Here is a 16,885-nt window from a genome sequence, read left to right as displayed (position 1 = left end):
TGTAGTCCCCAAACTGACACAGACAGAGGCAAGAGGGAAAGAGCCTTTGCTTATGTTGATCTTTTATGAGTTTCTCCTGTCAAAAGTGTCCAGAAGTAAAGTAATAAAATATTATCTTGAAAATAAAATTATTTTAGCTAGGCACAGTACCTGTAATCCCAGGTACTTGGGAGTCTAAGATAGGAGAATTGCAAGTTCAAGGCCAGTCTCTGCAACTTAGCAACACCTGTCTCAAAGTAATAAATAAGAAGAGTGGAGGATGTAGCTCAGTGGTAGAGCCCACCTGGGTTCAATCCCCAGCACCACAAAATAAATAAGTGAAATGTAATAAAAGCATCTTGCCCAGGAGTTAAGCTATTAGTATTAACTTGTTATCCATCTTTAGTCTTGACATATATACTTTATGAGATTTGGTGAAAAACGAATAAGTTATACTATATAATTTATGAATAATACGTATGTATATGTATAAAAATCTTGAAACTGTGGGAAGAAGGACTGAGGACTGAACTTCATCTCTTGAGTAGGTTGCAGACAGCACAGATATCCAGGAATCAGCTCCCTAAACAGTAATTTCTTACATGTGTGTAAAGCTTCATGGTGTATGGAGCGCTTTTGGCAACTTGGAATCCTTGTCTCCTACTCCTCAGATTGTAGGCAAGAGATGTCTTTTGGTTCTCTGGACCATAGCCTCTGAGAACCTGATGATCCCGATAGGCCCAGGGAACGGGGTTGGTGTGACAGGTCACTGAGGAGCTTAGGCAATGTGCATGTCTGCCCTGATGACTCCCCTTGCTTCTGTAGGTGGGAGGCCACCCCGTGGACCGCCTGCTCCTCCTCGTGTGGGGGGGGCATCCAGAGCCGGGCAGTTTCCTGTGTGGAGGAGGACATCCAGGGGCATGTGACTTCAGTGGAAGAGTGGAAATGCATGTACACCCCTAAGATGCCCATCGTGCAGCCCTGCAACATTTTTGACTGCCCTAAATGGCTGGCACAGGAGTGGTCTCCGGTAACTGTGCCCTCTTTCTTTGTTCATTAGGAGAGTAAGTCCACTCTTCCCTCTCGCCATCATGCCCCACTGGGTACCCCGTGTGGCTCTACCCTTCTCCTCTTGGGGTGTCTAGAAGCCCACAAGCTTAGCTTCTGGAGTAGAAATGTCGCCGATTCAGCATGACCAAAAGCACATTAATTTTCAGTGTCTTTGTTTTTTTTGAGTTACTTCACGGAAGCCTCCTCCGCTCCCCTCTGTTGGGGAAACAAGTGCCTTTCAAGAGTCACTGAGGCTGAATGACTGATCCTAAATCTGCGAAAGCTTCTCTGATGGTAGAGCTCTGTAGACTAGAGTTTGATTTTAATCTTTATCTATTATACTCTCTCCAAAAAGAGGCCAGTGGATTAAATTAAAAATGTGTCTAATATTCATTGGAGGGTGCATAAAGTGAAAACAACACAAAAATGAGTATAAAGTTGAATATTAAAACCCCAAAATTGCAAACATTAGGAAACCTGCAATAATTAAGCCTCAAATATTGTTCTGGGTTTCCTGTCTGCTCATAGAAAAGGGAAATGATACCTGATAGAAAGATGTGGAAGTAAATCATTGTTCCCTTATTCATAGAAATGAACAGAACTCCTCACTCAGCCTCATGGCTTTGTGGGAGCAGATTAGAGCTGTGATGTCTTCCGATATCTAGACATGCTACTGGACAGGCAGAACCATTGGGGGTGCTATCTACATCTGGCCATTGAATCTATTCCTATAAACATTTTTTCACCTTAATATAATCAATTAGATCGACCATACTGCAATATAAATTAGCCATGATGGCAGTTTAAGATCATTTTATATCCACATGGGAGCTAACATTTCCCAAATTTGGGGACATTGCAGTCACTTGCAAAATAATTAATTAAAAAGCAGTGTTGGTAATTAAACTTGAAGATACTGTATTCTAGTTTCTTTTCTCCTTTTTGGTGCTCTATTTGAGACTTTGCACACACTGGGTGCCTCAGGGTTGCTGACAGATGAATTCAAGCCTAAGCAATCAAAAGTGATTTAATTTTCAGCCAGCTTCATCTCAAATAGCCATACAGAACAAAGTTCCCATGACCAGTAAAAGTGTTCTAACTTCTCGGGGAGTCCTCACATAAAAAGCCTTAGTTGGGAAGTGAAGAAAGGGAAACAAGGCTTTGCCTATGAGTCTCTTCTCTCTTGCCATCTCTTTGCAGTGTACAGTGACATGTGGCCAGGGTCTCAGGTACCGTGTGGTCCTCTGCATCGACCACCGAGGAATGCACACAGGAGGCTGCAGCCCGAAAACAAAGCCCCACATCAAAGAGGAATGCATCATACCTACCCCCTGCTACAAGCCCAAAGGTAACTGGCTCTTTACTGGCCTAATTGTTGTGTGTATTCAGATGCAATTTTATATGGCTTTAAGTATCCCAAGTATTCTTACCAATGATTTTTTTTTTAAACTTTACTAAGTGGGTTTGATTCTTTTTTTTTGACCTTTCAAATTGTTTTGATTTTAAATTTTATTAAGGACTACATATAGCAATTTGTTTATACAATGATCTCCCAAGTCATAAAGTTGTTTGAAGACTGTTGCCAAAAAATATCAGATATGTCTGCTTAAAGGGAGATCAGATTGTATGGAGAGATATATGTAATTTACTGTCCACATTTCTTGCTGTTAAGAGCAAAGGAGGGAATCTAGTTGTGTACAAAATTCATTGGGAAGTCTCATACTTCAAACTGATGAAACAGAAAACTGTTGCTTTTATATTGGAAATTAAAACTTTAAAATGAGACTAAATTACTTTCAGGTTTCTAGTGTTCCACTTTCACACCTCCCTCTTGGAATTCCAACTATCCTTATTCTGATGTGATTTCTACCTTTAAATATATTTAGCATTTTTAACCTTTTCATTATGGAATAAGAATGTCATATGACTGTGATTTCAGATTAGATTTATTCAATAGACTCAATAAATGCAACTGGATTACAGAGATAAAAAAAAAATGAGACTAAATTCCAGAAATATATTTTGGAGTGAAAATTTGACATATATCAAAATTCGATAGATACTAAAAATAATTTATTTTAAAAAGAAATTTTAGAAAGGTTCTTCTTAGTGAGCAAGTGGGTTATAATCCTACTGGACCTCTCAGATTAGCATGAATACTAATCTGATTTCTGTGCTAGTATTGTTACTAGTCTGTCAATGAAGCAGGGGAACCCAAAGTCACAAACCATTTACATGTAAAGAATTCTTCATTATAAAACTCTTCCAATTTTGAATGCTAAGTATGTTTTTCCATTCCTTTCTTAATTTTTTTCTTAAGCCACTAAATATCTATGAAAATCAGCTACACCCTAGCTCTTTATAATACCTTTCATGTGAATGCATAGCATCAAGAAATCTAATTTAATGATGTAAAGGGAAACCCAAAGCCAAAAATATAGCAGAAATCCTGATTACTTTTAATAAATGCATCTCTCTCAGAGTCTCAGTTTTTTCATCTGTAAAATGGGGAAGATCTTGTTTACTCTCACTTAGAGCTTATGCAAGAGTAAATGAGATATAATGTAATTATGATGCTCAGCCTGATGCCTGACATAAAATAAATGTTACCTTCAACTCTTGACCATCATTAGTGTCCTCAAATATCAGAGGAAGTCACCCTAGGTGAACTGATGGGACTCAGGTCAAGTGAACAGTAAAGTATTTCAAGCCCACTCTTAGTTCCAGAGTGAACCCTTGGCCAGGGAAAGACAGGATGTTTGTGCTGTCAGAGATGGCTTAATTGACCAAATCATGTCACTGGGATAGATGGGAGTTGTAAAATGATGTGTGTATAGGTTCTGTGTTGCTGGGTTTCACATATTAGCAAGTCCTTTTGACTTTGGCAGTTTTTTGTTTCTTACTTTATTTTCTAACTATAAGCTATAGATGCACATAGAGGGCAAGTAGTGATGTTTTTACTCAAAACAATCAATCATTTACTAGTACTGTCTTTAGCAAGTTACTCCAGGAAAAGAAAAGCAGTTTGTGGTTAATTATCAGGAAAAAAATATGGATTTTCACAACTAGTGAGTCTGGCTCTCTAAATATTGTTAAAATACCATGTAATTCTATGGTGTGTGCATATATGGACATATTTCTTTCATCTTTACAATTATATGTTATAAAATAGTGGATCGAGCTGGACTGGCTCATACTATAAAGGCAAATATGCCCATAAATGACCCTAATGAATATGTCAGGTTGGGAATCTTGGCAGTTACTTCTGTAGGAGCAGTTATAACCTCCCTATTTCTTTTTTTCCCTCCACATTGTCTCCCAGGAAGTAGTTAGGAAGCTTGTTCTGAGTTGTTTGGCCAAAGCTACATAAACAGGTGAAACAAGTCAAATTACAGGTTATGGGCCCAAAGTTCTATGTAGTCTAATTGTCGGTGAGCCTTGGTGGGGTATTGAACAAATCAGATAACTAAAGCAATGTTTTGTGAATTTCAGAGGCAGAGTTTGTTAGCTTTTGATGACTGGCATAGATAACACATAGTCAAAAGGAAAAAAAATTTAATGAAAATATTACAACATAGTTTTTTTGCTTTGTGTTAGCATTTTAAAGGTATGAAAAGAAGCTTTGATGATTCTTTATATGCTTATTGAACTAGTGTTCCTAGAGCTGTGACTTTCATTATAAAAGGACTTTCCTTTGCTATTCAATGTAATAAAGGGGAAACATGTACACAGAGACTAACATTACTAATATTTTGAAAATCCAATTTCATTTTTCTTGATATAACCATCATCAGAAATAGCAATTCACCTAAAAGCATTATTTGCTATTGTCAACATAGTCACTTTGAGGTATAACATAAAACTGAAAACTGGTGAGAACAAGGAACTTCCATGAAACCCCAGATTGGTTCTGACCGCTTCTCTTTTATGTGCATGCACTTGATTCTCAGAGAAACTTCCAGTAGAGGCCAAGCTGCCATGGTACAAGCAAGCTCAAGAGTTAGAAGAGGGAGCTGCCGTCTCAGAAGAGCCCTCGTAAGTTCTAAAGCACAAATCGTTCTTTTTTTGAAAAGAAAGCAGTGTCCCACTGTCTGTGGCTTTCATGGGTGCTGAACCAAGTGTCAACATCTTCTCAAAGGTGAAGGGATGTTTCATGTTTGAACAATCAGAGAGGTTTCAATTTCAAAGCATTGGTCAAAACCTTGAATTGAAATGCAATTTAGAAATTTCTAGATCCATCCTGTTTGAACCTAAATATTTTTCAGTTTTGCCTGAAATAGAAAAATGCAGTGGATTGTTTGTTCTTGTCTCCAAAATCTGAGCTGTCTTCTCTTGGCAAGAGGCCAAATGTGAGGAAGCCCAGGCTGCATCTGATGATGCAACATAGATTAGATGTGCAAGTCCGGGCAGCATTTCAAGCTCCTTATCTTTATTTCCAGCTTTGCAGTATAACCACTCCAAGAAAAGAAAGGATGTGTGAAATATAGATGAGGGCAAGGAGAGTTTAGTAGCTTCCTTTTCCCTTTCTTGCTAGATTTGGTATCAGAGGGAGACCCTGATCTTTGTTCCACTTGTTCATGGTCTCATAACTGCTCAGTCTTATCAAAGCCAGGATGTTTAATAAGGCCATTAGGCACAGATTTGCCTGTAGCATCAGAAGGAGAGATAAGGAAGAAGAAGGATAAAGGCAAAGTGGTTGATTGACTGATAAGTACATATTGATTCCACCAGAAAACACCAGTAGACATATCTGCTGCCTTATTTTTACAGAAAAGGGAACATATTTTATTGACAAATTTCATCTCTACCAAAGCAATTTCTCAGGTTGAAGATTTTCTAGATTAATTCATTTAATGTAAGTACTGGGTTCTGTGTGAGAACATAAGACATGTTATCCAACTGTACAAGTGTTCACAGTATCACATGCAGGATAGGAAATGGTTTTCAAGTCAACCCGTAGTTTAAATTTACCAGAGATATAAATGAACACTGTATCTATATCATCAAATGCAATTTATGATGTTTTTTCAGATTAATCTTGTTTGATTCTAAGCCTGGTGTGGTTTTTCCAGATCACAAAATTGTATTCTTTAAATCTCACCCAAAATAACAAGAGATTCAACAAGAAATTCAAAATGCAGATTTGTTCAAAAACTAAAGGTTATTTTAAAATAAATTATATTAAGTCACTTGATTTCACAGAAAAAAACAGTACTCATATTAAATAACACATTTTTAATTTAAAAGGACAGCTAAGCAAAACAAATTGTTCCTGTTCTATAAAGTTACTACAGCAACATTTTCTATTCTTTGAGAAAAGCAACTAACCAGGACAGAATTTCGGAGGAAAGACAGTGGTTAAAGATCACACAGTACAATCTTCAAATTTATTTTTCTTGCTCCTGCCTTTACCTAGTTTGACAGACCTTCCTGTTCCTAGGAGGAATTAAGCAGCTCATTTTAGAAGGGCATTAACTCCTTCATCCACTAAGGTCCTATTTAAGACACTGAAAGATGCTGTGTATTTGGAGCTGTTTACTCCTTGCATGTATTTTTTGGTTAAATATATTTAAAACCAAACATGTATTATTTTTCTTAAACTATCTGCTCTCCTTTTACTTTATAATTTGGCGTTCACTCTGAAGCATGATATTATCTATAACATAGTATTCTGACCAACATTAAATAGTAGAACAATGCTGAAAATAAATGAAAACATCTTGCATCTATAATTGTACTCCTTTAACATTGTTATACACATCTCAGATGAAAGCTATAACTGGAGTTTAATACCTTTGCAGAAGCATTCTATAGACGTCGGTCACCCATACTTTGTAATGAGTATTTTCCACTGGTGTTCTGATTAAGATGATTTATGCTTAATTTTAATCTTAATAAAATCATTAAAGTAGTTAAACACATAGTTTTAGCTGTTGAACTATAACCATACATTAGACCATTTAACTTTACTCTTGGTGTAATAGAACTGCCATTCTGGAATGATTGATCTGAGTTGAAATAGATTGTAGTTGGAGAGCTAGTTCAGCGTAAAGGAACTGTACACAGTTATGCTTAGAACAACTATATTTTTATACCAAAATGAAATAAATACCATCTGTAGAATAATGTAGTGAAAGGTATATGTTTCTGCATTTTAATACTTTTTACGTGTTTAGTGCACTGAACCCTAGGAAGTGTCCTAAGTGTTATATTTTTAATTGATTCTGAATTTAAAAAACATAATTTTGCATGGTCTTTATTCCTTCTTTTTTAAAAACACATAGACCACTCTCTATAGTATGTAGAAGCCTTTAATTACTCTCCAAAGTATAATGAAAAAAATGATATATTGTCAGCAAGTTGTTCCTCTCACCCCCCCACCAAAGAGACGCACATTGCTTAAATTAAATTGTAATGTTTAGAAGCTGTGGCTGTCATTTCTGAACTGCTGCACTGAAGCAGTGTATAGTAGTCCAGAACTATTATTTCTTGCATTAGCTCCAGCAAACATTGAAGGGTTCTGTAGAAAAGCAGCAAATATCTTCTATTTGCCCATATGGAAAGTGAAAATATTATCAACAGCCTGTCTCATTAAAGAGTACAGGAAAATCACTATGTTTAAGTCTTTAGCATATGGAGATACCCTTATTGAGTGTTAGATACTTTTAGTAACCCCAAAATGTAAGAAAAAGATTAGTCAGCATTCCAGCCAAAAATATGTTAGAAAGAAACCTCTCTAAGATATGTTTAGAAGAAAACTATGATAAAGGACTAAACAGACTTGCCAAGAAATAACTGAAACTTTATAGAAAAGAAGAATACATAGACATTATGGTTCCCCTAAACTAAACACCATACAGAATGTAAGAATACAGATATCAATCTCCTAGAATCACTGAAATAATCGTGCGGGTTGGGTCACATGGTGGTGAAATGCTTCTAGATTTATTAGAGGAAGCTGCAGTTTCAATTCAGAAATACCTTAAGATATTACTTGTTCATTCAACAACATCATAGCTTACTTATGATGTATCTGATGCATGTGGTACAAAGACAGAAACATTTGATGAATATATTTTCTTGGTATGCAAAAATGAATTCCTACCCAGTTGTGGGAGTCAAGCCCTCTGAACTGGTTTTTCACTGATGACCCTGGTTTGCCTGATTCAGGCACACAATTTTATCAAAATTTCCCAAAAACCAGCAGCAAGAATCATGAGGCAAGATTTTTTTTTTTTTTAAGTTGTTATCTCTACCATTGACTGGGACGATGCAAACAAGATCCAAACCCCAAACTGAGACAGCCAGGGAAAGGGGTTTAGCCAGGAAGCTCATCAAAAACAGGCAATCTTATAAATAAATTAAATATAGTAAATTTGCTTCAGCAATTGTCAACTAGGGAATCCATAGAAATCCTTGTTACCCAGTTAACACAGAAGGAATTGTGGTTCAGAGACAGGCTTCATATTTTTCTGAGGGTAATAACAGTACTCTTAGCCCTAGAAAAGAGAAATAGGGAAAATGCTAATGGAATTCTTTTCTTACAATTCAAACTATGTTTCTGAATTTGCCTCTAACCTAGTTGATGCGAGTGTTGTTAGATTTAGGATACATCATTTATATGTCAGATTGAGCCCATCTGGTTCTTTCTACTGAAAAATACATGGGAATAGCTTTTAAACCCTCAAAGGTTCCTTTTATTTCCTGGTGGATTGAAACCGCAATGTGGTAGTACATTTATATTAGTTAATTGGAAGCTAAAAGAATCGTTGACAGAGTTCCCATCTCTTATTTTTATATCTTATTTTCAGTCTTGTTTGAGAGGTGGGCACAAACGTCATTGTCACTTCGAGGTCAGTACACATTTCTGACCTCTTTAAAAGGTTAATTTCTTGAGGAAAAATGATATAATGGTGATCTCTATGACATTTAAGGAAATGTTATTGAACAGGAAGCCATTTAGCTGGTCTTCTTAAGAAGCCTGATCTGATGTGGAATTGGAAGGAAATTGTTCATTTCCTAACTCCTTCAGGTCACTAACACACCACCAGATGCCATGGAGGGTAATTTGGTAAAAGAGCCAGGCTGAGGAAAAGGGTATTGCCTGGACACTCCAGGTACTCTGCCTTTCTCTTTCCAGCTAGTAGCTAAAGCAACACATCCCAGTTAGAGGAAGTGAGAACTACCTGGGCACTCAGGGAAGCCAGGATCTTCCCAGGTATATTTCAGTTGCTGGAGTTCTTCAATAGTTCAGGCTAAGCAATAGCATATAGCAGTTCCACTGGGGACCGTGTAGCCAACACAACCATTTTAACCAGCATCCCATCACCAAATAGCTGACATTCACCAGACAGAAGTCCTTACAGATGCCATCCTCTCAAAGGTAAGATTGAGTAGCTCTTGTGCCTTGATCTTGCATTGTTAGCAATCTTGAGTCATCTTAGTAGATTTTCAGTCATCAGATTTGTATGGTTAAGAAGCCATGTGAACTTCAACATAATATTCAGGTCTTTAATATATTGCCATAACCTTGGTGTAAGCCATGAAGGAAGAAGAAGATGAAGGAGGAGGAAAAGGAGAAAAGCAAAGCAGACAGAAGGCATCAGGTTAGCAATGGGGCTGATGCAGTAAGGAGCAAAGGGAAGTTTCTGTCATGTGTCAGTGTGAACAGAACTCACTAGGATTTAGATGCAGAGAGAAGGACAAATAAGAGTCACCATAGTGATCTTACAGTCATTAAGTGCTCTGTTTTCCTTGTTGAAAATAGTATTTAAATATATAATATATAATTATATGTTTACATTAGTTCATATTTATACCTTGTAAATTGTCTGAGAATGTGGACGGCTTAACTCAGTGGTTAAGAATGTGAATTCATATAATTTTTAAAAAGTGACTAGAAATATTAACAGTGTGACATACATTTGTATTTCCCCCAAAGAATATGAAGGAGATCAAACATCAGTGATGAACCCAGATAGTGTTGCTGCTTATATTCTTAATATAAGTTACCTGCATGACATTCTCTTCATGAATCTCAAAATGGAAAATAACAAGGAATATCTCATATATGCATAGAAAAATCTTTCTTCAGAATTAAGAAATTTAAATAGTGTTTTCAGATCATTAAACCAACAAAAAAGATGTTCAAGCAGCACATTTTGAGCAAAGGAAATCTAAGACAAAAACTCACAAATGCATTCAAGTTCAAGAATTGACCCAGAGCAGAATAAAAACCTCCCATTGGCCAGACAGATTCAGCCCTTATCCTCACAATCCTCACAGTCTTGACCTCTCTCACTTCTAGTTCCTGACTTCCTGGCCTTTTCCCCATCTATAAAAATCATTCTCATTCTTTATATTCTCTGCAACAGCAAACACAGTGTTTAGTATAAATTATCTGGCTAATTATGTACTTTAGATGACTTTGAGATGCACTGAACCTACCAATTTTTTATACCTAAATTCACCCACTCCATCTTATGGCACTGTGGCAGGTATTACGAAACCAGTACTCTTTGCCCTCAAGAAGTCTTTAGTGCTTTCTTACCACAGAAGCAACAGGATGGTGACCTAAATCTTGAGTATTGATCATCAATCTGCAGATGGAGTAAATAAGCTACCTCTTTTTCAGAAAGGCCATTTGACACTAGGGCATGCACAGTGCAATTTTAAATGGAGTATAAGAGACTAATTGAATCCCCAAGTTCTCTATCACCATATTTTAGAATCACATCTACCTCGGAGATAAAACACAGAATAGTTAAGCTAGTATGTGGCAGTGAACAAATAAAAGAAATAAGTGAAAGAAGAATGAAATATACATACTAAAAGAGTTTGAGGGGGATGCTGATGTGAACTGGTGTTTAGAAAATGATGGAGTTTATTTGAAACTGGCTTTGGCTCCAAAACTAGTAGTTGAGGAAAGATTATTAGATCTTCTTACATAATAAATAATCAGATATTTTATACCACTATTTGTTTCTCTGTGATTCCTACCTATATGTTGAAAACAGGCTACAGAAACCATAGATGATTTCCTAATGTGATTTTTTAAATTCATTTTTATTGTAAACAAATGGGATACATCTTGTTTCTCTGTACATGAAGTAGAGGCATACCATTTGTGTAATCATACATTTACCTAGGGTAATAGTTTTTGAATCATTCTATTATTTTTTTTCTTTCCCCACCCCCCCACCCCTCTTATCCCTCTATACAGTCCCTCCTTCCTCCATTCTTGCCCCCCTAACGTGATTTTTTTTCAGCTACATCAAGCTACCAACTATGTAAGTTGGCAAGGAGTTAGACTATGATTTGTATGCCCCCAACAAGGATATAACCCCGCTAGGATCAAAGTAAAAACTCAACTTAATCTTCCCTCCATGCAGAATAGCTGTGTGCCCAGTGGTTAAGTGTGGGCTTCAGTGACAGACCACCATGTGTGAATCCCAGATCCCCATTAGCAACAGTGGACCCTGGGCAAGTCACTTCATTTCCTCATTTGTGAAATGAGCATAATAATAGCCTCTATGTCCTTGGGTTATTGTGAGAATTGAGTTAGTGTATGTGAAGCGCCTGGTTTGCAGGTAGTTCTACGTATGTAAGAACAGCTGTTAGGATTAGGCTTTTCTAGCATCATGTATCTACCAGGGAATCTTTAAGGCAGTTAAAATGAATAATAATCACCCAATATAAGAAGTTGAGGCAGATATTGTGTGCATCTACCATACACATCATGTCTCTAATGACATTTGAGCAAGAACCAAACTACTTAACCCAAAGCTCAGCTAGTGGTTCCCCACTAACGTAGTCTTACTGCCTCTCTTCTAGGCTTCTGAAACTCTTGGAAGGCTCATTAATAAGCACCACACTTTTAATTTAGCCCAAGTTTATTCCAAGGGACAAAGATTAGTTGTCTTTATTTAAATAAAAAGTGCCCTTCAGTAGATGAATGGATAAAGAAACTGTGGTATATATACACAATGGAATTGTGGTGTATATACTCAGCCTTAAAGAAAAGTAAAATTATGGCATTTGCAGGTAAATGGATGGAGTTGGAGAATATCATGCTAAGTGAGAGCTTAAGCCAGTCCCAAAAAACCAAAGGCCAAATGTTTTCTCTGATAAGTGAATGCTGATATATAATGGGATTGGGTGGGGGGATTTGGGTAAGGGAAGAATGGAGGAACTTTGGATTGTGCAGAGGGGTATGAGGGGAGGGAAGTGGGGAGGGGTTTGGAAAGATGATGGAATGAGGCAGACATCATTACCCTATGTACATGTATGATTGCATGAACGGTGTGACTCTACATTGTGTACAACCAGAGAAATGAAAAGTTGTACTCCATTTGTGTACAATGAATCAAAATGCATTCTGCTGGCATGTATAACTAAATAGAACAAATTTAAAAATATAATAAGATTTGAAATAAAATTCAAAGACGAGATTTTTTTAAAAAGTAAAATTTTATTATAAGACTCAAAAAAAGAGATTTATGGAAAATTGCAAATGTTGAGTGAGGAAAGTTCAGAAACTGCTTAGGTGGAAAAGCAACCTCCTTCAACTCTGGTTTAAATACATTTGATTCCCATAGATTGCTCCAGCATGCACAGAGACAGCACAATCAGTAATAAACCCAAGCGAGCAGATAGAGCCATTTTTATGTAGTCACTAGAAAAGCCTGTATTACAATCCAAGAAGTTCTAAATTTGTCAGCCCCTCCCACCATTACTGCTGTTGCTCATTCTGTAGCTACTTTCAGAAAGCTAAAACTGAACTGTTGCTCAGCTGAGCCCTAGAGAGTGACAAAGACAAATTAATAGGATCCTTGTGTGCCAAAATAAAGTATGGACCTTGTCACCACCAATATATGTTAAGTCCATTAAGGTCATTTTTAATGAACTGAACTTTTCATTGGAAAGCTTTGCCAAACTTGTTGAATTAAGGGAAAGAAACCTTTACAAAATTGCAAGATAAACTAATTCCACTCTGAATGAAGAAGAAATGGTTCGTGAAAAGTATTTGAGTTTACACTATTTTTAATTTTCATCAAAGTCAGGGAAATAATCTGGATTTAAAATATGAAAATATTTTGGAAATAATATAGAAAATAATATGGCATTAAACTTATAACTCTAAGTGTACTGATAGGATGTCAGTTCTAATGGCATCTGGAGTCCCTTTGGGACTTGTCTTTTTAAATAGGCTACCCTCAAGGAAAAGCAAACTTTCAAATCATATTCTCTTCCAGAAAGGTCAGAAAAGCACAGGGAAAGAAAGACATTCAAACAAATCTCATCCCTTTATTTTTCATTTGTAAGATTCATTTGGCTCCATCTGTATCTGCTAGATGCAATTAAGAGTCTATCTTCCTTTTTTCCAAAAACTTTGTATATGTTGAATTTTAAAGAGTAGATAAAAATGTAAGAGCACTCTCGAGTCACTTTAACCTAGAAACAACTCCAAAATGCTCCAGAGTCTTTTCTGTTGAGTAGCTAGTAATAAGATAAGGCAATGTTTGACTGGAGTCATGTACAAATTACTGAGGTCAGCATCTGTCTAAAAATTCTTGTTCTATAAAATAGCATTTCTATTGAGATTTTACTAAATTATGATGGGAACAGGACTTAAACTTGCCCCAAACTATTTGAGTACCCAACAACCCATCACAATGAACTGAGGCCAACACATACTGCCCAAGTTTAGCTATAAGAAATATAAATGAATGTCTATCATAGCTACTAAATTTTGGTATGAGAGCTTTAAAAGACCAAAAGAAACTTCAAGAACCAAAAAAGTGTTTCCTAATACCAGTGTCTGAATCAAAGAAGTATGATTTGATTTCTTAAGAGATTTTTAGTCTGTTGCTTCTTTTTCTAGTTTGGTTTCAGACTTTGAGCCCAAGAATAATCTGAATAACAAGTCACTCATTAATTGCAATTATTGGTTTCCTAATTAGAATTCATTTAAAAAATTTATCAAGCACTCATGTTAAGTTCCACCTTCACAGAAATTTGGTCTAATGAGAAGGTTATTGCATAGCGATCACACTGTGATTATCAAAGACTGGTAGCGATATGAGAAAATGAAGAGGCACTCTCAGAGAGTCTAACAAGAACCCAGTAGCTCTAGGGACGGGGAAAGTCCTCTCTGAGAAGGGACACAGAAGCTGAGACCTGGGGATGAGTAAGAGTTACTCTAAACCAAGATCCAGGAAGAGGGCCCTGCAGGGAGTGACCCACATATGCCCAAATATTGAGTCAGGAAAGAACTACACACTTTTGAGGAAGTGAAAGAAGACAGGTATGAGAAATGATACTCTTGATGTGGTACTCCTGACTTCAAGTGACACAGCCTATTGCTCTTGCCCTTGATGCAGGGCTGGCCTCAAAACTTGCTTTGACCAGTAGAATGCAGTGGAAGTAATTAATGTCTTGGAACTTTCAAGAATAGGCCTTAATAGGACTTGAAGTTTTGTTTTGTTTTTTGATTCATTGTACAAAAATGGGGTACAACTTATCATTTCTCTGGTTGTACACAATGAAGAGTCACACCATTCATGTAACCATACATGTATATAGAATAATAATGTTTGTCTCATTCCACCATCTTCCCCCCCCCATCTCCCTCTATGCAATCCAATATACCTCCATCCTTCCTTCCCCCTATCAACTTATCAGAGAAAATATTTGACCTTTGATTTTTTGGGATTGGCTTATTTCACTTAGCATGATAGTCTCCAACTCCACCCACTTACCTACAAATGCCATAATTTTGTTCTTCTTTATGACTGAGTAATATTCCATTGTGTATATATACCACAGTTCCTTTATCCATTCATCTCTAGTATGGAAACAAATTAATGGGAGTTATTCATAGAGGTTAGGTACCACAGCATATATTTATTGAGTTCTTAGTGTAAGGAAGAAGGAGAGGGTGGGCAGAAAAAATTCACAAGTAATAAATTAGAAAATCCCTAGGATTTTAAACTTTGTAACCTTTCTGATGAAACAAAATAATCTAAAAATAAATATAAATCTAAATCCATTTGGAGGAAAATAGTTTCCTAGTGATGTTTTCTCACTAAAGACATTCTTTTTGAAAGACTAAAGAATGAGTCTTTTGCTTTTAACCAACCATTATTTAAAAACATTTCTGAGAAAAAAGATATGTTTTGAGATTGTTAAAAAAATATGACTTCAGCCTTTCTGGAATTAAAATTTATGTAAATAAAAAAAAAGACAAAACAGGTATGACTAGAAGGTAGTGATGGGGGGAACAGTGGAAGATGAAGGTGGAGAATGACTTAGTGTGACCATGGGCTGGGAGGGGTGTCTTCTTCTCTCAGCACAGCAGGAAACAACTAAAAGCTTTCCGTTTTAAAATCCCCCTGGCTACACTGTGAAGAACAGACTGGAAAAAGGAACAGAGGAAGAAGACAGATCAGTGGCTGTTGTGGTTGTGTAGGGGACAGCGTTAGCCCAGTGGTCCTAGTTGACATGGCAAAGCAAGGCACAGTGCCCGGAGGGGTGAAGAGCATGGATGAAGAAGCGACGCCCCTTTGGATCCTGCCACTGAGCAGCATGACCTTGCAAATCTTGTGGGTCTCGATCTTATCAAAATTGGGATGAAGATTGTACTATAAAATACAGTTTTCCCAAAGGTGAAACCATGACGCTCATGCAAATATAAAATGGACACATGTCAAAATTTTTCTTTATGAATTATTCAGCAGACTAGTTAAGACACTAAAACTAGTTCAAATGAAAATTGGATTTAGAAAAGGTTATATTTTCTAACAGACAAAATCATTTGCATTGACAGAAACAGGAAAAAATTTCCATCATATGGACAAGAACATCTGTATCATCACCAGCCTTTTACAGGAAATGTCTGTCTCTGTGAAGTTGCAAAAGAGACTAACCAAAGACAATCTAAGCCTCATAATTTGTAGAATTAGACCACCCTTAGAAGAGAACCAGACAATGCTGACATTTCATTGAAAAGACAACCAGAAATATCTTTTGTCTCTTTCATAGTGTATCCAATAGTACCCATCTCCCAACAATGTTATATATGGGTGCATGTGTACATATAGCATATATACACACATATATAATATTATATATAAATATACATAGATATAGTGTTACATAAACTTATATAATGTTATATGTCTGTATATGTATATATAATGAGTAATATGTGTAAAATAAATTAAACAAGTATAATTGTTAGCTATTATTATCATTGTTTATCAATGATAGGTGGTGGCAGTGGAGATGGAGAGAAGTAAATGAGGTTAAGACACATTCCCAAGAAAGAACTGACGACTTTGGCAATCAGTTGCAAGTGAGGAGTGAGGGAAATCCAGGGTTCAAGAATAACTCCTGAGTTTTGACTTGAGCAGTAGGGTAGCTAGTGGAAACATTTGTTGTGATGGAGAAGATTCGAAGATGCATGAGTTGCTGAGGGAGTAAATCAAGAGTTCCATTTTGAATATTTCACATTGAAGATGGCTTTGAAACATAAAGAGAAAATGGCAAGAAGAGGTAGCAACGTGTAGTAGAGAGTGTGAAAGCTCGGCAGCTCTGTGGCTTGTGTTTCGACTTCCCCGTCTGTGTACCAAGTGAGGATTCCAGTCCTTGTCTCATCAGGTTCCCATTAGGATTCAACGGCTTTGATTTATGAAGTACTTAGGATAGTGTCTGGCACATTAGAAGCCCTAAAGTTTTGATAAATAGACTAATTAGTATTTATTCATTTTCAAAGATAAAAGTTCTGAGATTAAATACTTAGAAATTTCTTGCACGATGTTGGTGTTTGAAACTGAGAATCCTTGACAAACACATT

The 16,885-nt window shown here is 36.6% G+C and overlaps 1 protein-coding gene across 2 annotated transcripts in view; it reads left to right on the top strand.

The window, feature by feature from the left end:
* Adamtsl1 (ADAMTS like 1) overlaps positions 1 to 16,885 on the top strand; it is a 368,881-nt gene that overhangs the window by 173,528 nt on the left and 178,468 nt on the right. For both annotated transcript variants that reach the window (XM_047525412.1, XM_047525411.1), the window contains 3 exons: positions 805 to 1,009; positions 2,230 to 2,377; positions 4,980 to 5,064. In XM_047525412.1, the coding sequence (XP_047381368.1) occupies positions 805 to 1,009; positions 2,230 to 2,377; positions 4,980 to 5,064 (438 nt within the window). The remainder of the gene's footprint in view (positions 1 to 804; positions 1,010 to 2,229; positions 2,378 to 4,979; positions 5,065 to 16,885) is intronic.

Source organism: Sciurus carolinensis, chromosome 14, assembly GCF_902686445.1.
Source record: "Sciurus carolinensis chromosome 14, mSciCar1.2, whole genome shotgun sequence".
NCBI classification, from domain to species: domain Eukaryota; kingdom Metazoa; phylum Chordata; class Mammalia; order Rodentia; family Sciuridae; genus Sciurus; species Sciurus carolinensis.
The sequence above is the reverse complement of the archived record's forward strand: the minus strand, read 5'-3'. Positions and strand labels throughout refer to the sequence as shown.